The following is a 26,409-nucleotide window of genomic DNA, read 5'->3' as shown; positions in this document are numbered from 1 at the left end:
CTGTTGAAACAGAAGGGGAGAGGGATACAAGTGTGAAAAAACAGGAAAACACATAGTTCAAGTTGTAGTCCAAGCTGCAGTACTGATACATTCCTCCTTCTTTATTTTGTACATTGAATCAGGCAAAAGTTTTTAATAATATCCAAAGCCTCTCCTTGAAACCTTAATATATAGCACTAGATCCTCAAATTATTTAGCCAAGGTGTAAATATTCCCCTCATATCTGCAGGGCAGTGAAGAGTCTGGCTTGGTGTGTGCCAGGAGCAGGAAAGCTGTGCCTACAACTTTTCACCTATAAATCCATCTCATATGTGACCTTTAAATTACTTAATAAATTGTGGAATTGCATCCGTGATAAGGGACCATTCTTCACAGGATGCTTTGACTGAGGTAATGGGCTGGTTTTCTCAAGCAGAGAGTTGCAGGCTATGCTTTGCAGCACCTCTCTTGCACATTATTGCTTTCTGCTTCCAGAGATGCATAGGAAAACTTGTGTCCCTATGAGAAAAATACAGATTTTATCACCAGACTTTTTTTAACAGCCTTCCTTAGTGATACTGCAAAGTTCAGGTTTCTGTTGAGGAAAATACCACCTACTCATAGCAACAGCCTAACTAGGGAATTTACTTTGACACTGGAGAATGTCAGTGCTTTATGGCAGTTGGTAAAGCTGGAGGACAACATCCTCAGGAAACCTCATCCAGCTATAAGGAAGAAAATACATCTGATACCTTGGAAGCTGCTCCACATCCTCCACTGTCTCTGGTAATGAGATTCCCTTTGTCTCTGGCAAAAGCAATACTAGGATCCCACAGACAGCTGCAAGAATACCTACAATGGATATTGAAGAAATACAAAAGCAATAAGAACATTGTTACTTTTTTATTTTCAGCATTTATCCAGTAAGAAAAGTTTATTCAGATTAAGTTTGAAGTGAGACATTTTAAGGGCATCAGCTATTTCTGATTAACTCAAATCAAATACCTCTATGTTACATTAATTTAGCCTATTACAAAATCACTTGAGGGCTAGGAGTTCATTTGCAGCCTGATCTCCCCAAAGGGAGATCTTAGAAGTCAAAAACCTGAGATAAGTGCACATGGGCAAATATATAAAAACAGCACTGGAACCAGGGTGGTATTTCTCGCGGAGAACAGATCTGCCTTTGCTCAAAGGGCTCTGTCATGTAGATGCATCTGTGTTTCCTGAAACCACTGAGTTTTTCCTGAAATACTCTCTTTCTTTATCTATGGCCAAAGTAAATTATGTGATTCAGAATAAAAATTCCTCCTTGGGGAACAGCATTGAGATACAATCTGAATTAGGAATGGATATTTTGGAATAATTTCCTTCATAGATATAATTCACATAATGTAGTAAGTCAAAAATAGAAGGGCTGGAGCAAAAAATCAAACGTTCCCTGACTGTTGCACAGTTCACTCTGATCTCCTCTGATTTCGTAGCTGTTTACTTAAGATAGAGGGAATTTATGTGTCCCTCAGAAGCAGCAGAATTTAATAATTAGATAATGTGAACACTGTACTTCTATCTATGTCTTTTCTTGAAATAATGGTAATCTTTTAAAAAGTCTTTTGTCTTTCCAATTTTGTTTTCACCTAAAGCTGTCATTGGCGCAATTTTTCCTTCTTATTCTATCCTTTTAATTTTGATTTTTTTCCAGTCACGTCTACCTCCTAGACATCTCATTTAGCCACACACTCCCATGCAATTACAGAACCTAGCTGTAAGCTTTCTCAGTCTTAAAGCACTTCACATAGTTTTTTTGCTCCTTCAGCGGAGTCACCTAAGCAGACCTGAGCTCTTCCACACTGTGCAATGAAATCACTCACATTTCACCCATTTGCCATTCAGCCTCTTGCTCTAGGCATGAAGGTAGAGAACTGCTGGTCTGAGGTGGAGATGAGGCCACACACTACTTTTACCCCAAAAGAAAAGCTCTGTTAGGAGAAGGATAGTTAAACCAAAAGTACATTGTAAATCAAATCTTACTGAAAATAATTAGAGGTAGCTCCAACCAAATGGCTGCTAATCGAAAAAGCAGGAACGGGGCTATGATCCCACCTAGATCACACAGACTTGAACACAGGGAGACACCAAAGTTTCTGCAAAAGACAAAAATACCAGATATTAGAGAGGTGCTACCAAACAGAATAAACAGGTGTTTAAGGAGTAGAATGTAGACTTAGCTCCAGAATTATCTCTTCAGTATATGCCATCCACATTAAGCAGTGGCTATTCAGCTGGGAAACTCTGGAGGAAACCAAGTTTAACTAAAGGACAGTGAACTAGGAAATGCGGAAAGCAGACGGAAAAGTTGAACAATTCCTGGGAGCTTTTGACGTACCTCAGTGTCGTAGGGTACAATTCACTGTTCACTAGATAGACAACTTCAAAAGCTATTGTGATGCTCAGTCTTCCCAGTGTGGCAACTGTCGTTTTGAGCCATGGAATATCTGTTCATACAAAAAGAAACACTTCTGTGTGAAGTGTGCTCTGCCACACCAGCAGAGCATTTCTGAGAGCCCCAGGCCCTGTCAGCAGAAGTTATACCATAGGAATACTTTGCAAATCAGACTGAAAGGCCACTGTTGAAGGTCTCAATCTATACTGGCATTTATTGCTCTCAAACATCATGTAAGGCTGCTTTGGAGAGTTAGAAATCACTGGAGTTGATTGATTCAAGATGCTAGTGGGGCATAACAGCTTGGGTGGGAGAATAACCATCAAAAGCTTCCATGACCACATCCGACTGTGCTCCACAAAGGAGTACGTATCTATACAGGCATGTTATGCTGTAAGAAACACTGTCAAAGCCTTCTGACCACAAGGAAGGTAGCTCTAAAGCTGCATAGAATCATAGAATCATTTAGATTGGAAAAGACTAAAAGACCATTGAGTCCAAGTGTTAACACAACCCTCCTACTCCACCTCTAAACCACGTCCCTAAGTGCCACATCTACACATCTCTTAAAAACTTCCAGGGAGGCTGCAGTAAAATAATTGTCCCTAGAGCAGCCCACCTACCCCTTGTAATTTTTCTAGCCATTTCACATTAGATAAACTCCTAATTATGCTACTCCTGGTCATCCTCCCGTCCCCTTCCAGCATGCCAGGCAAGGGCTGTACCTGACACTGCTCCGCTGGCTCTGCCCAGCTCTCCCAGCTCCACTCAAGCTCCAGTGAGCAGCCACTGCCCTGAATACATCAGTGGGAAGCCCTTGTACATCAGCAGGCGTGCAATGGTCGCCCACACACGGCAAGGCAGAGCTGCCCCACTCATTGTGAGCAACCTCTCTCTGGAGAGCTGGTGCTCTCTGGAAGTGCATCACAAGGAATGTGATAAGCACTTTTGCTATGCCCTTGGGAGAGGGCAGTCTCCTGCATGGTCTAACCATGACTAGACAGAGAGGGAGGCAAGTGAAACAAGTCCGAACTTGGCACAAAGGGGAGCTCTGCCACCAGAGAGGGCTCTGGCAGTGATTGTGTTTTTTCAAAATTTCAGTAGGAAGAAAAAGAAAACACTTCAGTTTTCTCTGAACCAAAAAATGAGACACTTGGGTTTATTCCCTTCCAAAACAACCAAACAAACCCCCATCAAATTTCATCCCATGTTGCGAGACACTGTTTACGTCCTGAAAAGTTCTGTTTTCAAAAACATATAAGAAAAACAAAGGCTGGAAAGAGCAAAACAAATCCACATCATCTCCCTGGCACCCCTTTAGTCCATCAGACTCCCAAGGTGATGGTGACGTCCATGTGGATCCTCCCTCTGCCAGGGGACTCGAACCGTGTGAGCAACACAGTATGATGGAGATCACAGCTGAGAGCTGCATTTTTTTCCATCTGTGTAAACAGACTTCTTCAAAGCAGGACTTGGACCTCAAGTGTCCAATCTGCAAGTGTCTTAATCCCCAAGATGTCCTGTCCTCACCTGGGCAGGGTCCTCTCAGCACTTCACCACTACTGAAAGAAAGCTTTTGGCAGCCCCATGATATAACTTGAGGAACTAAAGCCTCTTAGGATGGCCAGGACTGTCCCTCACTTTGACAGGAATAGTTCTGGGGAGGAATAAGCCTTTCTCATGTCCACTGAGCTGCTGGTCCCCAGTTACGGTAAGGCAAAGCATAATCCTGTGGTTATACACAATTCAAAGCACTTCCAAATCCTTCCCTAGGGATTAAAAAGAAAAAGCAAACAAAAACCAAAACCAACAAAAGAACCCCCCCCAAAAAACATGGTAGGGAAAACAATTTAAAGAAAAGACAGAAGTGCTGGGAAGCCTTTGTACAATATCAGACCTTTTAGTTGTCCTTGAAACCAGATAAGAATGGCTTAATCAAAAGCCATATCTTTCTTCCAGCCTCTTAGCATTGTCCAAACCCCTGGGAAAGTTAGGGCAAGGCAACAATCTCTGTGTTGTCCCACAGCCCCTACATTGTGTTGAGGATTGCATTGTTTTATTTGTAAAGGAAAAGACTACCAAGATGACTCACCTAAATGACTGATTTCTTACATCACTAAGTGTGTTCCATGTCAAAGAATGTATTTTCCATTATGTTTGTATACTCTTCCCTTGCATTTGTCTTTAAAGAGAGTACAGGGCCTTTACAGACATTTTCTCTAAGACGGCCCCCAGCTGTTGTTCACAACCCATCAAAGATATGATTATTCCATGTTGCAGGGCCATCTATATGCAAATAAGGTGTGTTGTTCCATGACTGGGTGCTGCTTGTATCACCAGATGTTTTTTCTTTTATGTGCAGTTTTGTGTGTCGCAGTATCTTTGCTCAGGGGGTATCAGAGAGAAGCCATTGACCTGCAGAGCCTGACACAGGGAAGGGAATTACCTTCTGGCAAGAAGGCAGTAATGAGACATGCAATGCTTGCCACGATGTTGCTCGTGGCGAAGGGCAGGCGCCGGCCAATGCGATCAATTGTCACTATGATTAGGAAAGCAGCAGGCAGCTCCACAGCTCCTGAGATGAAGAAGTCTAGGTAGAGGTTTCCTCCGATAATTCCCAGGCGCATGACAAGCCCTTGGTAGATCAGGGCACTTGTGAACCTAAACAGTAAAGGGAAAAAAGTGTTGAGAGGCAAACAGATGATTGCAAGAAGCTGGAGAGACCCTAAAAGTCACAAGGGAATCTTTCCTCAAAACCCACCACCCTGGTAACAAGTTGGACTGACATGGGCACTCACCAGGCGTACATCAAGATGAGTGTGTTCCTCCTCATCTGGGGAGTCCTCACCAGGTCAAGAAAGGAGGGGTTACTGACCTCCTCATTGCTAATAGTGATCTGAGGAGATAAGTGAGCAGTAGTCAGCTGTCAGGCATCAGACAGGCACTGGGGCAGAGTTCCTGTGTAAATACGGTGATCAGCAATATTCCAGTCCTGCAAGCAAAGGTGCTGATGAGCCAGTTTGCTGCTCATAGCACTCCAGAGCAGTGCATAGGTACTGGAACAGCTAATAACTGGACATGGCTGTGGGCTTTTCTTAATGATGATTGTGCAATAATCGATTAAAAAATCCCCAGTTTACTTCAGAATGGAAGAATTATTTCCTCCTTGTTGACCTGGATTTTCTTGGAAAGTAATAAGCTGTCATTGTCATATCAGGGCCACTGGGCACAGAATTGCCTTCTGCAAAGGGTGGCAGAGAGGAGGAGACACGGCAAAGCAATGGGCTGAGGGAAGCAGGGAGAGAGGGTCTGAGCAACAAGAAATGGACTTGGGAATATCACTGGTGGCACAGCTGGGCGGCAAGAAGAGAAAGGGAGTGAGAGATCTGTGACAGTGCTTGGGTGCTACAAAATACTCAACTAGTGAGATTCAGAGTGTTTTCAAACACACGCACTGTGCTGAACATGGCTTTTACCCTGAAAGAAAAAAACCTGCTAAGTATGAATTAATTGTCCTCATACTGCCTACAAAGTATGATAAATCTGTTCTCAGCTGCCTCCAATACAATCACAAAGAGACACTCAATGAAATTACTGATTAGAAGGTTTAACACTAACAGAAAAGAGCAGCACAGGCTGCGTTTACCCATTGAAGTTCATTGCTATAGATTTGACACAGCCAGAATACTAGCAGGGCCAAAAAGGGATTAGTTACATTGATTGAGGCTGTTTTTAACTCTGGCCAGCAGTTTTTAACCATGATGTCCAAGCCAGGTGGAAACCCTTTGTTCATATGATCATTTGGCAAGTGAGGAAGACGCAAGGGAGATAAGGCAGAGGTGTTTTTAGGCAGGGATGGAACATGACTGCCCAAGAACTGGTAGCCACAGCTGGGATTGCTGTCAGCTCTCAAAGCAGCTGTGGGGAACATGGGATTAAACCTGCTGGGCCACTTTTAGAAGGATTTTAGGCAGCCTTGCTGCTTTAACTCTCCATTATTGATCCCTCCTGAGAGGAGGCCTAAGAGGGCAAAGAGAGGAGCAAACTCTTCTTTATTACCACAGCACCTGCTGCTCACACAGGTGCAGGAGCCCAGGCCAGGGGTAGACAGGGGTGAAGGGATGGAGAAGCTCAAGGTAACACGCAGATCCATGATGAGAACACAGGTAAAGCCAAAGGCATTGCCTGAGGGTCTCATCAGCTCAGCCAGGGCTGAGCCCAAAGCTTTCACTCTTTATTTGTTTTATTGTATCATAAAGTAGCACAGCTGCTTTTTGATGAGATTTGGCTGGATGTATTCAGACATGACTTTTTCATAACTGACTGACACAAAGATTTGTAAGACAGAGAAACCCCGCATTTGTTTGACCTTCCTTTCTACTCCGTCTCACTCTTCTTCTGTAACAAGAGCCAAAAGTTTTCTTAAAAGCACTGCCACTTGTGCTGCATGCCAGAGCCCTTAGTGAGGCAGCTGAGGTTGCTGGGTTTCTGCACTGCTCTTGGACTCTCTCATAATACGGTTATAAAGCTGCCATGTCTGTTGTTTATAAGAACAGGCCGCCAGCCATCAGTTGTGACTTTGTGCAAATATGGTTTTAGTTTTCCAGAGGACTAAAGATAAATTCAGCACAACTGCCACTTGTATTTTTATGTCTTAATAAAGTCAAAATAACCCCAAGCATGACTGAGCACTTTTTTATAGATGAAGAAAAAAAGCACTATGGAGAGTCAACTCTTTGCAGGGGAAGAAATCCTCTTTTTGTTCTTTGAAGTCAAGGAGAGCTTTGCTATTCACACCGGTGCAGCCAGGAATTCAGCAACAGGGCACATGTTTCCAAAGATACACTACTGAAAACCCTGGATGAAGTTTTATAACTTCCCTCATATTTTCATGTTCCAGCAAAATTACATACCAGTTTTCCCACAATTACTTTTTATGTATATAGTTCTACACATGCTTAATTCTGCATAGGCCATGCATGTTTATACATATATCATGTATGTAACATTTACACATGTAAGTTATGTAAGAAATACATGTTTAGATATGGTCTATAGGGTAGGAAAAAAATCTATATATAAAGGGACAGGTTTTGATCCACAATTCTCTTAAGAAGCAGCTCCTACTCAGAGGGTTGCAGCTCATTCTGGTTTTGGACAGAGACTAAGAATTAGAAAATTAGTTTGAAAAAATCCTCCATGCTAGGATAAATATGAGCAACTAGAAAAAAAAGAGTTTATAATTTACAATTAATGTAATGAGTTCTGTTTGGAGTTGACCTATACCAGGGTCATAACTCACAGAGCAAAAGCAGCAAATGTTTATCCTTTTTCATAGAAAAGTCATCTGTGGTTTCTGCATGCCAACAAAAACCCAAAGCTGCAACATCCAGAGCTGTGTAAGGGACTTGGCCAATGACATTGATACAGACATACTGGAAAATCTGAGTCAAAGTGCACTGAGGGATAATGCCTCTCACTTCTCCCTGGGCCTCCACACCTGCAGCACTTTGCCTGAAATTCTGGAGTTGCTTCATGAAAGAGAAGTCTGATATCTGTTAATGTGAGAAATACCCTTGATCCATTACCCATGTGCTTCCTTGAGATGCTCTCTTTCCTCTGGGCACAGCACAAAGGAGGACAGAGATTCTACCTTTCAAAGGTCTCAGGAACAGATCCAGCACAAATCTGGATGTGTGGAGGTTAATCTGTTGCAGCTGTGAGTGGCTTAAGGTCATGAACATGGATACTTTTGAAAAAAAAAAAAAATACAACTTAAAAAGCAAGGAAAGATGCATCTTTCTGACATAATGCTTTGAAAATGCTGATGTTTAGACAGGAAGTGGGTGTAGGAATGCAGGGCTGAATGTGGAGGGGAAGCTGCAGCAGCACAAACTTCCTGCTACATGACTTGGGGCACGCTTGGCACTGCAGAATACTGACCAGGATGTGGGAATCTCACAGGTGCATATGCCCCAGCAAAAGACAGTAATTCATAGAATCATGGAACAGTTTGGGCTGGAAGGGGCATTAAAAATCAACTAGTTCCAGCTCCCTTGCCATGAGCAGGGCACTGTCTACTAGACCAGGTTGCTCAAAGCCTTGTCCAGCCTGGCCTTGAACACTATCAGGGATGGGGCATCTACAGCTTCTCTGGGAAATCTGTTCCAGTGCCTCGTCACTCTCACAGTGAAGAATTACTTCTTAATATCTAATCCGAAACTGCCCTCTTTCAGTTTAAGCCCCTTGGTCTGTTACTTCATGCCCTTGACAAAAGCTGCTCTCCAGCTCCCTTGTAACTCCCCTTTAGGTACTGGAAGGCTGCTCTGAGGTCTCCCTGGAAACTTCACTTCTCTGGGCTGAACAACCCCACCTCTCTCAGCCTTTCCTCACAGAAGAGGTGTTCCAGCCCTCTGATCATCTTCATGACCTTCCTCTGGACTCACTCCAAAAGGTCTATGTCCTTTCATAATCTCATGAGGTTTAACAAGAGGTTTAACAAGGTGTTGCACCCGGGTCCAGGCAACCCCGGGTACCAACACAGGCTGGGGATGAACAGATGGAGAGCAGCCCTGCCCAGAAGGACTGGGGGTGCTGGTGGATGAGAGGCTGGACATGACCCAGCCATGTGCACTTGGATCCCAGAGAGTCAATTGTATCCTGGGCTGTCTCAAGAGCAGCATGGCCAGCAGGGTGAGGGTGGGGATTCTGTCCCTCTAGTCTGGTGAGACCCCACCTGGAGTGCTGCATCCAGCTCTGGGGTCCCCAGCACAGGAATCATAGAATGGTTTGGGTTGAGAGGAACCTTAATGATCATTCCAGTAAACCACATCTGTTGTCACAGAACCATAAGGCCAATACTGCAGTAATCATGGTCTGAGAGCCAGACACTGCTACCAACACAGAACAAGCCAAATGCTGCAATGCCACAACCACGCTATTGGAAATGCATCAGTCCTTTCAAGTTCTGTCATGACCACTGGCCAGAGGTCTGTAACTCTAACACATATCGTCCTACTTGGTGAATAGTGATCTCAGAGAGAGCTTCCTCAGTTGTGAACTTTGCAGTGTACTTTCTTTCTATTGAGATGGAAGAAAATTGATACTTAAATTCTAATTTCATCTTGTCTTTGAGTTGTAAAAGGAAGTTCAAGAAAAGGAGCCAGGGAAGTGGATCCTGCTATCTCCACTTGCTCTGTCAGTTAAAATGGAAACTGCTGTGAAATACCATTGTCCCTCAGGTTAGTTTCTGATATTTTCCACAAGTTTTTTAAGTAGGAGTTTTACAAAAGAAAGACCTGTTTTGCAAACTTATTTTTTCAGCCCGTATACTTCCAGCCAGTCCGCTTGTACCATCTTGCAATTAACAAAGTAGGTGTAGGACTTGCAATCTTGTTCTGGTGTGACCCTTCAAGAGTCTTGTCCATGCCTTAAAGAGAATGCATTTTAACACCTCTGAACCTTCCAAAGTTTAAGAAAGCTTAGAATAAAACCCTAGCTCAAACACATGACTGTACCTCTGAGTAATGTGGTGAGAGAAATTTCCCATTGTGTTTGGCGATGTTGTGCATGATTTTTAATGCCTTCTCTCCCTTTTTGCGTGTCAGGAGCCAACGTGGAGATTCAGGAACCACCCTGTAAGAACACAAAAGTCATAAATAAGTCTTTTACCCTGTAACATCGTAAGTAATCCAAAGTCTTCTATCTTTTACCCCGTGTTAACACAAAACACACTGATTTTTCAGTCTTTGGGATACAGAAACACTTTTGAGGAGTGTTTTTCCAGTCAGTCAGTAAAATATTTGATTCTAGTGGGCAAGAAGGAGGAAAATAGACTACATCAATACTCTGCAAAGCTGAAAAACCAGAAATCTAACTGTCTGCACAATGGTTGTCAAAAGTATAACCAACAAGCTAAGAAGGTTCCTGTAGAATAGCAGCAATGAAAGCCAACACTCAACACATAGAGTAACACATCCAGGCAGATCAGGAAGCTTCTGGCTGTATCATGGTAAGATAGACACACACAAATGTATACATCTTCTATAAACTGAACACAAAGCAATACCACTGATGGGTGCTTCAGTTTCTGCTAGCCTAGGATTAAGAGGATTCACAATTTAGAAGTTCAAGGCAGGCAACATTTAAGGAAGCAACGTTCAGGAAGAGGCTCTATGGGTTAGTTTCTTCGGATCCATCCCATAGGATGGCTGCACTGAGACAGGTGATTACCATGGCACAGCCCTCTGCTTTCTCATCAGCTGTCCCTCGGGGGACCTGAGGGCAAGGTCAGATTTGAAGTGAGTAGATAATGAGAGGCAGAAGGGGGGTCTCATGGCTGATGGGAAAAATAGACTTTGGTCAAATTAACCTTATAAACAGAGCAGGGTTCTGTGAAGGGCCATCTGTGGCTGATCAGAGGGACAAACTTTGGGTAGAAAAACTAAAGTAATGTATGTCTGTGGTTCACTAAAAAGGAGTCACAAATTACAAAGCCAACAATATGCAAATATCTTCTTCTTAACCTACAACATCTTCCACTCTGGAGACTCGGGACCACAGCAGGAGTCTCAAGGTGCTCAAATAGCAATAGCAATAAAGACAAGAGCAATGACAGCAACATTACCAATAGTAGAGCAGGAAGAGGAAGTTGGGCAGTGAAATGGCCAGCTGGATCCCCTGCCAGGTGGGAATCAAGTATGCAATTCCAGGGAGAATTATAATTCCCAGGGTAAAGAATATCTGAATCACGATTCCAACAATCCGCTGATCAGAACCAACGATCTCTGTCACTGAGCAGAGACAAAGCAAAAATAAATAACACAGAAACAAACCCAATTCAAAAAAAAATTATTAGAGGTGGAATATAAGGAAGGATATTCCATATCAGGCCACAGGTCTGTCTAGCCCAGCATCTTGTCTTCAGCAGTGTAGGCGTGTCACTGAGGCTGTCCAGGGCAAACACTGGTGATACCTCCTCATCAACTCACACACCCTCCTTCAGCCAGAGGGGTTTCTGGCTGCGTGTTTACTACCGATCCACATAGGGCCACAACATGAGTTTGAGATTGCATCATGATCATGCTTGGTGGGCAATTCTTAGCACTCTGCCTGGGGCAGTTTTGGCACATGCTCCAGACAAGAGGATCCTTCAGGCGGAGGCTGCTCCCAGCAGGTAATATAGACAAGGCGCCTGTGGGGAAAAGAATTAAACCACACCATGCTGGTTGCTCTGAGGGTAAGGTATGATCCAGTCTGGTTTATTTATTAGGACAATTATAGCTTTTGCTATTTGGGGGGGGGGTATAATTATTTGGTGGATTTTTTATTTTGTGAATGTGTCTAATAGCTGTGAAACCTATGCCCGTCTTTCAGGCAATATCCCATGGCCGTGACATCCACAACAGAGGTGAGCAACGCATGAAAAAGTGTCTCCTGTTTGTTCCAAAAGTGTCACCACTACAACACCTTCAGACTAAAAGCAGAGGGTTTTACCTTGGTTTGAAACACACAGAAAACACTTTCTTTTAAATTTATTTATTTGTTTGTTTGTTTGTTTGTTTGTTTTACTAAAGCAGGCACAATTTTACAAGTAACAGTGGTTTGCTTTGTCTTGCAATGCAGAGAGATATGACACCATGAACATTTTTATTGACTATTCATCACATCTGCATAGCTCAGGGGCAACTCTGTTGCCTAAAGGTAGCTGCTTAGCACTGCCCCCCAAAAGAGTTGGGCTGCATGTAAAAGCAAAGGGAGGTTATTGGGGCAGCCTGAAACACAGATCAAGAGCTTTGGAGATGTATTAATAGCAACCACCCTCGTGGTGCAAACCAACTTATGGTCTGTATATGTTTCTTAAAAGATGTTAGGTTGGCAAACACTCTGGGTGATCCCAGGAGATAAGACTTAATCCCTGGAGGGATTTAGAAGAGGAAGCACCCTATCCAAGAGTTAGGCACCTTGCTTAGGTCTGCAGTAATACAGTGTACCTGAGGATCTCAGGATCTCCGAATCTTTCCCTAAAGTCAGGCAGCCTGATCTGAGCATAGAAAAACATTCCTTTCAAGCTTGGCCATTTTAAGGAAGCCATGGATCTGCCATAAAACATATTGCTGGTTAGAGCACTTGCTAAAGTTTCAAGGTAAGATCTCAGTTTAAAACTAAGCCATGTGCATCGAAGTGAGAGGAAAAGCAGCTTCTGGTCCTTTCACTGGATCTTGGACATGAGCTGCTCAGCAGTGTAACTTTGCCCAGAAAAACAAAGCTCTTCTGGGCTTTAGATGCTAAAAGGGCTAGACTGGTATGTTTGCACATACATCACCCCAGTGCTCCCAGGTCCCACTGTAAGTGTTTATGTCTGGCTAAAATTCCGCTCCCATTCATCTAAATTCCACTAGAAATTTTAAACAGTTGTCACAGGCCTCACAGACAACAGCAATGATACAAGTTTTTGCCCTATATCATGATGTTATCACAATGTTTTGGTTTATAACAGTAGATCACCAAATGGCTGGTTTTATTTTTAAGTAAATCTGACATCCCATCTCTTGTAGGATGCCTTCCTTGCCATCTGGCTTTTTCAGGCTTTATGACTGTCTTACTGAACCTGGCAGTCATTCAAGACATCACAACAATATCCTTTCTCTGTCAAAAGGAAGCTTTCTATGCAAGGAGTTTCACTGCTATAGACCATAGACTGATAAATTATAATGTACCAAAGATTCCGTATCCCTGCTGTTTTGATGCTATTTATAACAAAGCTTCCCCTTCTTTTCCCTTTTCAGGAAAATAATAATCCTAATAAGGACCCTGGTGTCCAGCCTGACACTGAGCAAAGTCTCCCAGCTAAAGAATGAAAGCAGCCAGCCAAGCTGTCCTCCCAGTGAGGAGAAGCAAACTCCTCTGTGCATCTGTGGAAGATGTTCAGACTCTGCCAAAATAAACCATGTCCCTGTTTGTGTATCCGGTTTCTTTGGGGCCTGCTCTGTAGATTTTTATCATGCTGGTTATCTTCTATGTAATAACAAAACGTTTATATATGAATAATCCATTCCCTCACCTCTTAATCATTGCAGGACAAATGCATTAACCAGGATGGATTTGGGTAATTTTTTTTCTGCTGACTCCAGGGCCAGTGCTTTGTTCCCAAGAAAAAATATTATGACAAGCAGATGTAGCAAGAGTCTCTGTCCTCCAGAAATCCCTCACTCTTCCTAACCACGAAAAAAAGAAGGTAACAGCTCTCACCCAGCACGTAGCATGTCATCCAGGTTCCCTTGCCAAACATGCCTTGGAGAAAACGGAAGATCAAAAATACAGTAAAATTTGGTGAAAATGCCACTATGATACCACATATCCCAACCCCAAGGCAGGAGAGCAGGTAGATGAGGATTCTGCCATATCTGTTGAAAAAGGAAAAGAAAGTGGAAATCATGAAAAGACACAAAGATTTTTCTTTTTTCTCAACATTTCATTTTAGTGATAGGTCTGAAAGTGCCTTTTTGAGACCAGCCTTTTTCCAAAAGGTAGCTCTCTGAAATTTTGTAGTATTGGCCCTTGGGATATGGAACTCTTTTCCCTGTAGTAGTTATCACTGTCTTTACATCACTAATTTCAAAACTGGTGATGTCCTCACCAGCCCTCATTTTGGTTTAGAAAACTGTTTGTCTTTTTGTATCTAAACTATGGCCCATACATGCCAGTTCAGGTGTTTGATCTGACCAGGTTTTTAATAAGGGCTATTTTTGTTGGGAATTTCTGTTTTCACAAATTAGTCTTCTAATAATAATTACAGACAGTTCTGTGAAAATAATTTCTGCTTTAACTACTCTGCATGATTTTCTAGGTTTGGTTTAGGTTTAGATCACTTCTTTTCAAAATACGCCTAATGTATTCAGGAATCTCACTCTCCAGCAAGAAACATAATTATGTGCCCAATGTAAGCCATAATTTAAAAAAAAAAAGTCTTCCTGTAGTTTCATGGAATTGTGTCCTTGGAACACAACTAGATCTTTTCTCGTTGTTGTTAAGAAGAAATGGTGAAAAATGATTCAGCTGTTTATATTACCATAAAGTATTTGCAACAGTATTTGTTTGTTCATTTTGTTCAAAAGGTTTCATGAAAAGAATTAATGCAGGACAAAACCCAGGAAATTTTCAACAAGATCCATTCTTTTGAGTGCTGTCAAGGAGACGAGTGAAATGATCTGGCTGCAGCACGTTCCCCCAGTGCTGTCAATGAACAACATTCACAGTTCTACAGTAGGCTACATTAGGCTTACTATACACATACTCCTAGATGTATTATTTTATTTTAATAATTGGCTGTAATAACTCTGCTTTTTCACAGTTTTGAGCTGCTAGTGTCGCAATTGCCCAGCCAGACACTGAACAGAGATACTTTAAGTTACTCAATGCTGTGGCCGCTTTTTTGCCTTGCTTTTTCCCTTATTACTATATCCCTTGGAAAGATGAGGTTCTCCTTGAAACTACTTTTGTTTGGTAGTTCAAAATTTTCCATTTGAGATGAAGATAAGCCTGTAAGTATTTCTGCCTATGAAGAAGTTGTACTATAAGTTATTATTATTACTAGAGATACAAAAGAAAATATGAACCAGGCAGAAAGTCATTTACAAACTGAAGAAAAATGCTCTGTCATTGAAATAATCAGTGGTGCACTCACCCAATGCACAGGTTGGCTACTGTTAAGTAGCAGCACAAAACACAAACTAGGCTCCCTTCTTTACTCTCAGAGCAAGGTAGAGCTCATGGGAGCTCTACCTCTGGCGCAGGTTAGGTACTCAAGCCTGAACATCACCCACACCTTTTCAGAATCACAGAATAGGTAAGGTTGAGAGGGACTTGTCCTTGGTTTCATCCAGCTCTCATAGAGAGGCTGACAAGAGCTGTGACCTCAGAGGTAAGTATATGAGCACAGCCTGTGAATGGAGGGAGTTACCCACTGAGCCCCTTCCTTCTTTCCTCAAGTAGCTGCTTTCTTCATCAATGGTGCCTATTAATGGTGCCATCCTTCAAGTAAACATCAGTCCAGAAAATTGCTCTGAATTCTTCCTTTTTATTTCTGCCGTTCCTGGGTCCAGATGTGCACAGGAAACATCAAAAACCACAAGAAAAGCTCATTTCATGGAATTTTGAGGTCCAAACAGGACCAGTAAGTACAATCACATAAAGTTTCCAGCCCAAATCAGAGCAAAAATTACATTGGCTGGATTTTGTTAGCACCGTTTGGGGATGTTTATCCAAAGGGAATTAAACCTGCAAAATGTTGACACATGCCTATTGCACGTGATACTGGAAGTGATTTCACCTCCCTACAAGCCAAAGGACAGCAGAGCTCATACTGTACCTGTCTGCAGCATAGCCCAGGATGAATGCACCAGCCAGGAACCCCAGATTGAGGATGGCCTGTGAGAGATCCAGCATCCAGGCATTGGCGCACACAAGATCGTACTGTAGGAACAAGGGAGAGACATAAACACCCAGGTGGGTCATTTGTCACCCTCAGGGCAAAACATTACAGAACTGCATAGGTCCACATGGGAAGCTGAAAAGGAAGGGGAAGAGGGAGGGGAAGGGGAAGTTCAAATACTCTTGCTCAATAACAAGCACCAGTAGGCCCACTCTTCAAGTGGCCATGAACAGGGAGAGCTCCTCCTTGCCAATTGATGCTGCCTTTCATACATCAGTTGTCCAGATTTGGACAGCAAATCGCTCTTCTGCAAACAACACTGTTAAATACATTGCCAAGGCAAAGTCCTGACTTTGTTTAGTGCAGAATAAGGGTCCACAGCTATTGCCAGTGAAAACAGCATCTTATAGAAATGGTTTAGTTGTTCTTCTTTGTGCCTTCTAGATAAAAGCAAAAACATGTAGTCCCTGAGGAAACTGAAAACAGATCTCAGATCAATTTCAGACACATTGAACAAATGTTTTCTTGGTGTAGCTTTCCCAGACTTTTCTATTCCTTATACTGCAGCATCCATTGCTCCCTAGCATACTAACAAGGATGGGGATGAGTGGAGGCAAAAGGAAGAGGGAAATGGTTGAGAGGAAGGGAGGGACTAGGAACTAAAAATAGAATTAACATAGACAGCATGGCATGGGAAATTACTTTACAGTTCTTGGAGAATAAAGAAATATTAAGCACTGCAGACTATATGGGATTTGGGAGGTTTCAATCCATATCTAGGGAAATCATTGGAACAATGAGGTCTCAGGACCAAAGGAAGCCACAGACAACAGCAGCTGCCACCATTTACCTAGAGACACCCTTTTGCTTTCAGATGTGAGCTATAAGATATTTTTTCATTGTCAACAAGGTGCTGGTTGCCAAAGCACACACAGTGTGCCACATTTGTGCTCACCAGCACATGACAACACCTATGTTCAAGCACTCCTCTCAAAGGGAATGGCCACAGGTGGGCTAGAGAGATAGCAGCCTCTTCTGCCATTCACAGTTCTCCAGACCCTAAAATTTAGTGTCATGTGCCTGAGCTCCATCTCAGCCCATTTGCACACTGAAATGCCCAGAGTATTATCTGGGCCTGAGGTCTCAGAGGTGCCTAGACAGGACATACAAGGGGCACCTCATAGGTCTCTCACCTGATAGATATCCCACCTCCACTGACTTTAAGCAAAGCCATGGTTTTGATGGCAACCCCATTACTCCAGGGAGCCTGACTGGCCACCTTTCAGCCACCTCAAGCTATGAGCACCTGCATTCCACTTCTGTAAATCTTGAGCAAGAGCTGCAGAAACCTCTAAGAAGAATAAAAGCTCTCAGCTGTCATACTCAAGGGCAATTGAAATGCTTTCCTAAAATAGCCTGAACATGGAGCAGCACTTTCAGATTTCAAATGCTGCTTAACCTCTTGCTTTTTGAAGCAATAAAAACCCTGGCAAATAGTATCAAAAGATGTATCTTTGAAAAACAGTGGGGATTTGTGAGAATGACCATTAAAAGAAGACTTTTAAAACACAATGCGATTCCCTGTGCTGATGCCAGAGGCTGGGACTCTCCTTGACCCCTTTTCAAAAACCGTATTTATTTTTAAATTATTTGATCTCTCTTTACTGTAAACAGGCAAGGAATAAACTATCATGAAAGAAGGCAGGAGAACAAATGCATGCCAGAAAGGAAGGGGAAAGTATCTTTAACGGAGAAGATTCTTTCATCTGTACAGCAATTTCCTATGATTTATGCAGCAGCTGAAACTACCTCTACACTAACAATATCATGAAATATTGTACATGTTCTGGGAAATAGGAACATACAGAAAACTTCTAAGGAGCTGCGGGCTCTTCCTGAAGATTAGTGACAATACACTAACTGTTCTCCTAAGTTAGTCCTGCACTTTGCCATTTTCTAAGTATTTAAATAAATTCTGGTACAGATAAGCACTTCTGTTTGCTTGACAGTAACACCTAGCATTGAAGTCATCACCCCGCTAATGTCTTGTTTTTCATTTGCAAACATAACCTTTAGAGGGGAATGTAACCTTTAAAAGAGAATTGAACACCCCGCAGAGATCTTTTCTTTATCCAAGCTGCCTGTCAGACCCACTTCACTGCTTCAGCTGTGACCTGGCTTGGTTGTGCCTGAAAGTTATCCCTATATACTTCCCTTGGACAAAAATCATCGGCAACAGTTTACCCACGTTTTCAGACTGCCTCCAGTTAGTCCTTAGTCCTCCTGTATGACACCCCTACCAAACACTTCCCACGTTCCTTGCTAGCAGCCTCCACAAAAGGTAGTGGCATGGTGCCTCCTGTCTGTTCCTGAACATTCATATGCCCATCCATGCACGGGCTGGTGTTTACACTTCTAAAAATGCTAAAGCATTTATTGCAGTGCCATGCGGCCGAGGGGAGAAGGATACAAAAAAGCAAAGTAAAGCCTTAGGTTTTTCTTCCCCTGATCTTAAGCCTATTTGTTGTTCTGTACAGTGCTGGCTACACCCTAACTGACCCTGTTAGAATGCAGCGAGCTGGCTCCTCACTGTAATCACCAAGCAGGTGATCTAGCTCAGCTGGCCAGCTCCAGCTAAGGGCACATCCCCTTCCTGGCATAGCTGTGCTCTCAGCCGAGCCTCTTACTGCACTAGTGCAGGCACCCAGCACAGCCCTGCAACTCACCTCTGTATTCAGTCCTGCCCTCACCTGCAGGATTTCTATCCACTGTAGGACACAAACCACTGTGCACCTGAACACCGACCCTTTCCATTTAGGGAGCTGACTGAAAAACTGCCCCAAGTGGTAAACAATCCACTTCCTCACTCCTTTTCTCTTAGCCTTGACGATGAGCTGCCATTGTAAGCAGAAATGAGGTGCTGCCATCACAGACAGGCAGCAGGAACCAGCTCCTTCCCGAATTCCTCTATAGTGTCCTTAACAGATGGGAAAAACAGTTCTGTCCTCCCTGCCACCCTTGCAGTCCATGCAGCCATCCACTGCTGGTTGGAAATACATCCCTGTCATAAATATCTGCATATCTGCTGAGGCTTGGACACCAACGAGATGCTCAGATTTACAGAAGCAGTGGCATGACTGGAAGGAACAGCACTGGTGTGCTTCACTGGTCTATAAAGGAGCAGCAAACCACCTGAGTGAGATTTCTCTAGGAGAAGGAAGAGGCTTTGCACTGGCTCCCTGTAGTTCATTAGTGGTGTAATCAGCGTAAGAAGGAGTGGCAACTGGATGAGCTTGGACATGACTAATGACTGGGAAATATGGGGCTGTGGCAACTTCTCCTTTCTTCGTAGCTTTGAAATGAGGCAAACATTTTCCATTTAAGTTTGACCTACAGACTGAGCACAAACTTGTAATTCCTGGTACTTGAGAGACCTTTATTCACTTGAGCACACATATCCCTGTAGAAATATATTGTTTTAAATCACAACATGCCATTAAAAGCTCCTCAAAATGTAGCAGCCTTGGGTAGGAATTCTGAAGAGCTTTACTGCCTGTTACAATTAAATTACAAAACAATGGATTAAACTCTATGATCAATAAACTTTTACAGTGATTCCCCAGCCCATTTGCAGCAGCATGTCCAGAGCCATGTCATGTTTTAAATGGTATTCATACAAGTGACCAAAAAGTGTTTGGTTTACCCTTTCACTCCCAGTGACAAATGGTTCAGTGAAATATTATAGTTTAAGGAAACATGGGGAGATGCTGACTGTTGCTGCATGTTCCTTATTTGTTTCTGGGCAGCTCTTCTCCTCTTCTGCCGTCCACTGGCCTTTCAAACTGCTAGCTTTCCCACATCCTTATTGCAACAAACCCCCTCTGCAAGGGAGTGCAGTGGAAAGGGAGAAATTATCTTCTTTTTCTCTTTCTGTTAAAGCTTCTCTCAGAGTGCTAAGGGATGAAGCAACTGTCCTTCTCCATATCTTGTTTCAAGCTGAGCACTTAACAGGACAAGAGGAGTCAGTCACTACCCTGCTGCCTGGGCACTGGGACTCAGAGCCTGAGGGATGGGTTAGCTTTGAAAGCTTTGTAAGTTTCTCTGCTGTGCATGACTGAAGGCCCATGACCTTTGTGTCCCTGGCACTTGGATCACCTCATTCGTTGAGTATCCTAGGACAAATGACCTGTTCTGTCCTCCTCCTCTTTTTCTGTCTCTTCAGGGCCAAAGAAGGAGGGAGGTGGAGAAACTCTTAATCTCCTAACGGAGGAAAAGCAGCAGCTGTCCTCAAAATAATAAGAAAAAAATTAAACCCCCAGCTAGTACCAGTGGGCCTGATGGCAGTGGAAGAAACGCCACCCCACTGGCTTAACCCCTGCAAGCAACTGCTCCAGCCCCTCCCATACAGACAAATCTTAGTCAGAGCTTCATGAGAAATTCAGCAGTTGCTGCTCCCTCTGCTCTCTGTGCCCTTTTCCCTTTTCCCTCCCCTAATTAATATTAATCCCAGCATGACAGTGAAAATAAGACAGGATATACTGCCATGCCAATAACAGCAGTCACACTAGATCAACAATTTGAGGGTAAATTGAGTTGTTTATTCCCTTGGAGGAGGATAGCAGAAGGACCAGCTGTGCTTTCTCCATCCTGAGTTTGACTGACATGTTATCTCCTTCTCCGAGGGAGTGTAAAAACCGTGAGACAAACAATATTTGTTTCCTTACAGGTTTCTCTGCAAATGCAGGCTGGTATTTTCTTAGGTGGCTGGCAAGCCGAGAAGTAAGAAGATTGATTCCCAGCAGGTGCAATAGGCTATGTTCAGATGATCATTTGTCCACCTCAGACCTCACACTTCAGCAACAAATTATTGTTAGGTCTCAAAATGACATCATCTACAGCATGAAGACTTGCTGCAGACAGGACATATTGAGAACTGTCCCTTCTCCTCAACTCCTGCCAACAAAGGCTGAAATAAATGCTGTCTAAAATAGGCCCAGCTGTGCTGTAGCTGCTGATGACCACATAGACCTCCCTCTTCCTTTCCCTCCAGTGTCTCAGGCCATTTCATTGCAGTTGCAATTGTAACTCATGCCCATGCCTCGAGGAGTCATCAGTGCCAAAAATGTCTGAAGAAAATAGCTCTCCCTTTGCACACTATTTCCAGCCACCCTGTCACAAAGTACTAGATTTGTCTCCTCAGGGATAAAAGTACACAGTGCCAAAGCCTGGCAGTATTAAAGATCAGTGATCCCAACTTCAGCACAGTTTCCTGGAAAAGTTAGGTTTATTGACTTTGGCATGTCCTGGATACATGGGTCCTTCACAAGGCTCACCCAGCAGGTCTTGGCAGGCAAAACACTTCTTGTTTCAAGTGCTACAGAGCTCAGGGGGTGACCTGGGCTCCCCTCCAGACCCCTGGGCCAGAGCATGAGTTTGTGGCCCCCAGTCCACTGCAGCCTCCCAGCACACCTGTTTTTTCTCCATCTCAATCCACTGCACAGAAACACAGCCCTTCCCTTCCCTCCTCCCTCTAAAAGAGCTGCTGCTGTCAGCAGCCCTCCCTCCTGAGCAGTGCCAGCCACCTGCTGGGACCAGCATCATTTCAGATGGCACCAGCTGGCATGAGCCAGGAATCTATTTACCTTGATAATTTACCCTGTCAGCTTCCCTCTCCAAGAAAAATCTGAGAAGCCACTTCATTTCTATCCTGCTGCTGATGCAGTTTCACAGGGAGATGGGCAAGACATGCTCAACTAAACCAGACCAGATTGCACTGGGCCAAGGTCCTCTGCACAGATCCACCACCTCAATGCAGCTGTGTCTCAAAATGGTATCTCGAAACATTTATGTCAACCCAGGTCTGCTTTGCTCAACTCCAACACAGTGCAGATCTGTGTGTGCAGCATGAGTGACAACTTCCTCGAATCTGTGTTGCCCTCACAGAAAGGCCTGACCTAAAGCCTGACCTAAAGCAATGGAACAGACACCCTTGGCCATGTCACTGCAGAAGTAGGGACCTATTCTCAGAGCCCATTGGACACCAAAGGAAGATTTTAAGAGGGAATCTTTAGCAATACTGTGTTGCCCATCACTAGAACAAGGTCACTGGCTTTACCATGTGTTGTGATGACTTTTTAATACAATTTGCTCTTCTCTTCAAATGCTGAAGGAGGAAAGTCCTGTACATTCTCCCAGAACCTCACTGTACCCCAACACTGAGACTCAGGAGTCCTGCAGTAGCAGGTGGTGCAGCAGATACCCCAAGTACTATATACAGAGAAGTGTGTGCTTTTTATCAATCCACACTCCCCTTTTTTCCTTTGCTTCCTTCTGCTGATGCTATTGTGAACACCTTTGCATTAAATAACTATCTAAGATGAGAGAATGGCCAGTGAGCAACATGAGCAGTGAAGTCAGGTACCACAATGCCATTTGTTTCACAGCTTCTCATGAATCAGTCCATCCAGCCACATGATTATCATCTGAAGGGTGCTCAGAACTTATTGCAACAGCCTGTGGTTTGGCTGCCAGACCTGTGGTGTTATGTGACATCTTTTCTCAGAGAAGGCTTTATATGCCTGCTTTTGCCCTCTGAATCCCTTGTCACACTGCAAATTCACACTGGACCTGTGCTTGCCATTGGCCTGGAAGGACTTGAGCACACTGACTTTTCCCCCCATCCTCTCTCTTTCTCCCTGGATGTATATCGTAAGACTGTTTTGTAACTCATCCTTTTAATTTTGTCTCCCTAGTCGCTTCCACTGTTGATTCAACAAGACATGCCATAAATCTTTAGTTGAAAGAAACATCTCTGCACACATGGGCAAAATGAAGCACTTACAAGTAGATGGATAAGAAAACAAGTCTTTGGTGAGCTAATTAAACAGAGCCTAAATTGAGTCATGGTTTGTTAGAGACTCACCTGGGCAAAAAAGAGGTTAAATTAAATCTGAGAATTAAATTGTCTTTGCTGGATATATAACTCATTAATAAGATATGAAGCCCCGTTTAGTAGCTGATCTCAGAGCAATTGAGTCAGGACATGCATGCCACAAGCTTCCTTTTTAGATGAAGAAATCAAGCCTCATGGGATATGATTTATCCAGAAAATGTTGCAAAACTGGGAAGAGGTTCCAAGTGGCACAGGTCACAGCCCATCAGCCTCCATCCAAGGGGGACCTGGCCAGCCAAAGTACCTCTAGGAGTCACACTGACACTGATGGTGGGACCTGCTGCCCTGGCACAGGGGAGAGAGAGTCCCAGCCTGTCATTCCTTGCAGACTGTTACTCCATGGTTTTCCCAATATGCACCTTTGGGAGCACAGGTGGGGAGTGCTTTCCCCAAGCATCCTTCATCTCTCCTCCCTTCCCTGGCCCTGAAGGGTCTCCCCAGCAGAGAAGAGGAAGAAGGTGAAGGTGGATGAGGTATTTGCCCGAGAACATTGAACCTTTCTCTCCCATTTATTGCTGCAAGACAAATACTGGTTTCCTTTTCCCATAGCTGTACCCATCACTGCTGGAAAATCACAATGGGTCTGTTGATACACAAAGCGCTGCCATAAACAGACTCTGAGCACGATCTTACAGACACAACCTACATGCTTTCACCTATAGCAAGGCTGAACAGGAAAAAAAGGGACAGCAACAGAAAAGGAATCTATATTTTTAATTTTAAGGTCTAATTCCTCGCAGTGCCCCAGCAGAGGTGCCTTGGAGGTGGCAGTATAAACTTCCCACCACGTCCATGTCCCATGGATTGTTCCACAGCCAGGCTGCAGCTCCCAGGCACCATCTGGCCTCCTGCCCACCCAGCCCTACCTTCCACTGCCAATGTGGGCAGAGATACATCATTATTAGGGACCAAAGTTTGACATCAGCTCCCTGCATGTCATTTGCAGCCCTCTGAGCAGCCTTGACTTCACCGATCATACACAAAAGCCAATTCTGAACCTTTGCTCAAGGGCCAGTCAGGTGCTCTGATTTCTCCTGAGCATAGACGCTGGCTAAAGCTGCTCAGGTTGCATGCAGTGCTCAGGGAATGAACAGCCTGAAGCCTGCAAGTGGATACAGCAGTTCCAGCTGGATGGGAGAAGGATGGTGAATTGAAAGGATGGGATAGGCATCTCTTTTCAGTGTTTGCTCAGGGCTTTGCCTGCTGTGCCCTGCTCTGTGTTTTGGAGGACACAGCTCCGGTGCAAGCACCCAATTAAAAGCACAGTGGGAGGCTCCTGAGACAGAGAGGAACCAGAGCCCTCAGCTGTGCTGACACATTTTGCAGTGCACCTTGATGATTTCTGAGCCAATCCCTCTAAGCACACTTTGTATTTTTCATCACTGCGTGGGTGACAATTCCTGTCAGAATGACCCTAACATACACACTCCTAGAGTGCAGACTGTATTTTGGAGCCAAATCACAGCACATCCATGGCACAATTACAGATTTCACAGAGGATCTCCTAGGAAAGAATCTCCAATGGCCTTTTGCAGCCTCATTAAAAAAATCACTGCACTTGCCAGTGCTTACCACTAGTGACAATAGCCTGCTGTTCTCTGACACTGATATTGAGGAAAAGCTGAATGTTAGCTTTGGGCAGAAATGTGCGTTTGGTTTTTTTTTTCTTAAGTAAGCACAATCACTTCTGCTGACTCCTGCCAGATCTCAGATAGACAGTCTGCCACCTGTTGTTTTTTATTACCTGCAAACTTAAATATTCAATACTGGAAATACAGAGAAGAGATAATCTACATTGATCCAGGTCATAGAGTACCCTTGGAGTTTACACTGCCAAAGCTGCTGGCCCAAAACTGAGCAGCAAAAGCCTCAGCTGCAAGGACTTAACTTTTTGTTTTAATCTGACATTCCTCTACAGACAGAGCAGTATCTCTTCAGGATATTTGGCTTTGCTTGGGCACTGGGCTTTGAATAGCCACCTTTCACATCAGCTCACCTTTCCCTAAAAGCTTGATGCCAGCACTTGATCATACTCATTGTCCCGATTTGCTCGTGACTCAAAATGAAATAAATCTGGGAAGGAAAAGCAGCCAGCAAAGCAATGACCCTTGCATTGGCAATCCCATTTTACTGCTGCAATCCCACACCAGGATAGACACCACCGATTAGAGGATAGGTGTTTTCCTTACCTCGCTGACAACAGATGAGTGGGGCTGTTCATAGACCCAGTTATCGTGGCAAGTGGCGAGTGGCAGGTTGCCCATGCTGTGATTGCCATAGCGGGCAAGCGGGCTGGTACAGCTGACAGAGGTGTCCCAAGTGACATCCAGCCTCTCGCACTCCCCACTGACGGACTTGTTCCCTAGGTGCAGGGGCAGTACCGTGAAGTTTCGTTCCTCTTCCAGTGTCCAGCCACATCGTTCACTTAACTCAGCTGCCCCAGGGATCCTGCACCAGAAGTTGTCTGGTGCCTGCCCAAGGAAAACTACGCTGGCGAACAGGGAAGAAAACGTTATGCCTGTCTGGCTAAGGAGGAAAAAGACCCTTTTTTGAAATCTTCCAAATTCCCCGGCCTCCTTCAAAACCTCATCAAAAGATGGCATTATGTGAGGTGGTCTGTCCACTTGCAGCAGCCCGAGAGATGGCAGAGTTTTCTTTCACACTTCGCATCGGCTGCTGACACTTCCTACAAACGTGACGGTCTCGCCTCCCCTCTCTCCTCTCTTCTCACGAGCACACACAGACACACAGACAGACAGACAGGCAGGCACGGAGACACCACGATGCTGCCGGTGGCATGAGCGGAGGCGGAGCGGGACACGGCGGCAGGCGGACATGCAGGCGCACACCCAGCACACACCCAGGCACACACGAGGAGACTCAGGGCACCACCAGTGGCACTGGGCTTACACACAGACGGGGAGGAGTGCGAGCCGAAGCCAACAAACAGATTGTAGGAGAGGAGGGGCGTGCATTTCCTATTCATTCCGAATGTTAAACAGCTTGTGTAATAAACCCGGTTAACTCCTTAAGGGACGAGCCAGTTGCAAAGGCCAGCTCCCGCAGCGGCTGCGATAAATTAATAGGTGCAAGGATAAAGCTGAGAGTTAAATGGGAAAGAGCACAGAAGCTATTGCAAAAAGCATCAGTGAGTGATGCAGTCTCTCTGCAGGATGGCAGAGGCAGGAAGAAAGTTGTTTTAAAAAACCTATAGTCTTTCCTTCCACAAATAGAAATTAATACTCTGGCAAAGTTTAATTACTTCTCCAAGGCACTACTTCGGCATCTGTACACACTTAATTCACAAGGGTCTTTTCCTTCTGTAGCATAAATAAAGTGAAGGTCACAAACTGCAACCAAAATCCAAGATTTTTTTCTTGAAGTTTGATCTATCTGTTCAAGAAGGCTTTTATATGACCTTGTTAAATATTATTCAAAAAAATATCTCAAATATTTTAAAAGAGAAATGACAGTGTTTCTTTATCAAAAATGAATGGAAAACAAGTTAAGTCACTTCTCTACTCAGCTGTTTGAGGAGGGAGGGGAAGGGAAGAGGGAGCCAGGACCAGGGTGCATTTTGTGTGCCTGTGAGCACATCTTGCG

At 44.0% G+C, this 26,409-nt stretch overlaps 1 protein-coding gene across 1 annotated transcript in view; it reads right to left on the bottom strand.

Annotated features, from left to right (window-relative positions):
- The window catches only part of SLC22A3 (solute carrier family 22 member 3), a 30,628-nt gene extending 4,912 nt beyond the window's left edge, over nucleotides 1-25,716 (bottom strand). Inside the window, exons 1-10 of the mRNA XM_069010713.1 lie at nucleotides 24,996-25,716; nucleotides 15,792-15,895; nucleotides 13,673-13,827; nucleotides 11,049-11,214; nucleotides 9,940-10,057; nucleotides 5,221-5,318; nucleotides 4,869-5,083; nucleotides 2,366-2,474; nucleotides 2,011-2,123; nucleotides 732-831 (exon numbers count right to left, since the gene is read on the bottom strand). Coding sequence (XP_068866814.1) covers nucleotides 732-831; nucleotides 2,011-2,123; nucleotides 2,366-2,474; nucleotides 4,869-5,083; nucleotides 5,221-5,318; nucleotides 9,940-10,057; nucleotides 11,049-11,214; nucleotides 13,673-13,827; nucleotides 15,792-15,895; nucleotides 24,996-25,409 — 1,592 coding nt within the window. The 5' untranslated portion in view covers nucleotides 25,410-25,716. The remainder of the gene's footprint in view (nucleotides 1-731; nucleotides 832-2,010; nucleotides 2,124-2,365; nucleotides 2,475-4,868; nucleotides 5,084-5,220; nucleotides 5,319-9,939; nucleotides 10,058-11,048; nucleotides 11,215-13,672; nucleotides 13,828-15,791; nucleotides 15,896-24,995) is intronic.
- Between the last annotated feature and the right edge of the window lie 693 nt (nucleotides 25,717-26,409).

Source organism: Aphelocoma coerulescens, chromosome 3, assembly GCF_041296385.1.
Source record: "Aphelocoma coerulescens isolate FSJ_1873_10779 chromosome 3, UR_Acoe_1.0, whole genome shotgun sequence".
Classification (NCBI taxonomy): Eukaryota; Metazoa; Chordata; class Aves; order Passeriformes; family Corvidae; genus Aphelocoma; species Aphelocoma coerulescens.
Note: the sequence above shows the minus strand (reverse complement) of the source record. Positions and strands in the feature narration are given on the sequence as shown.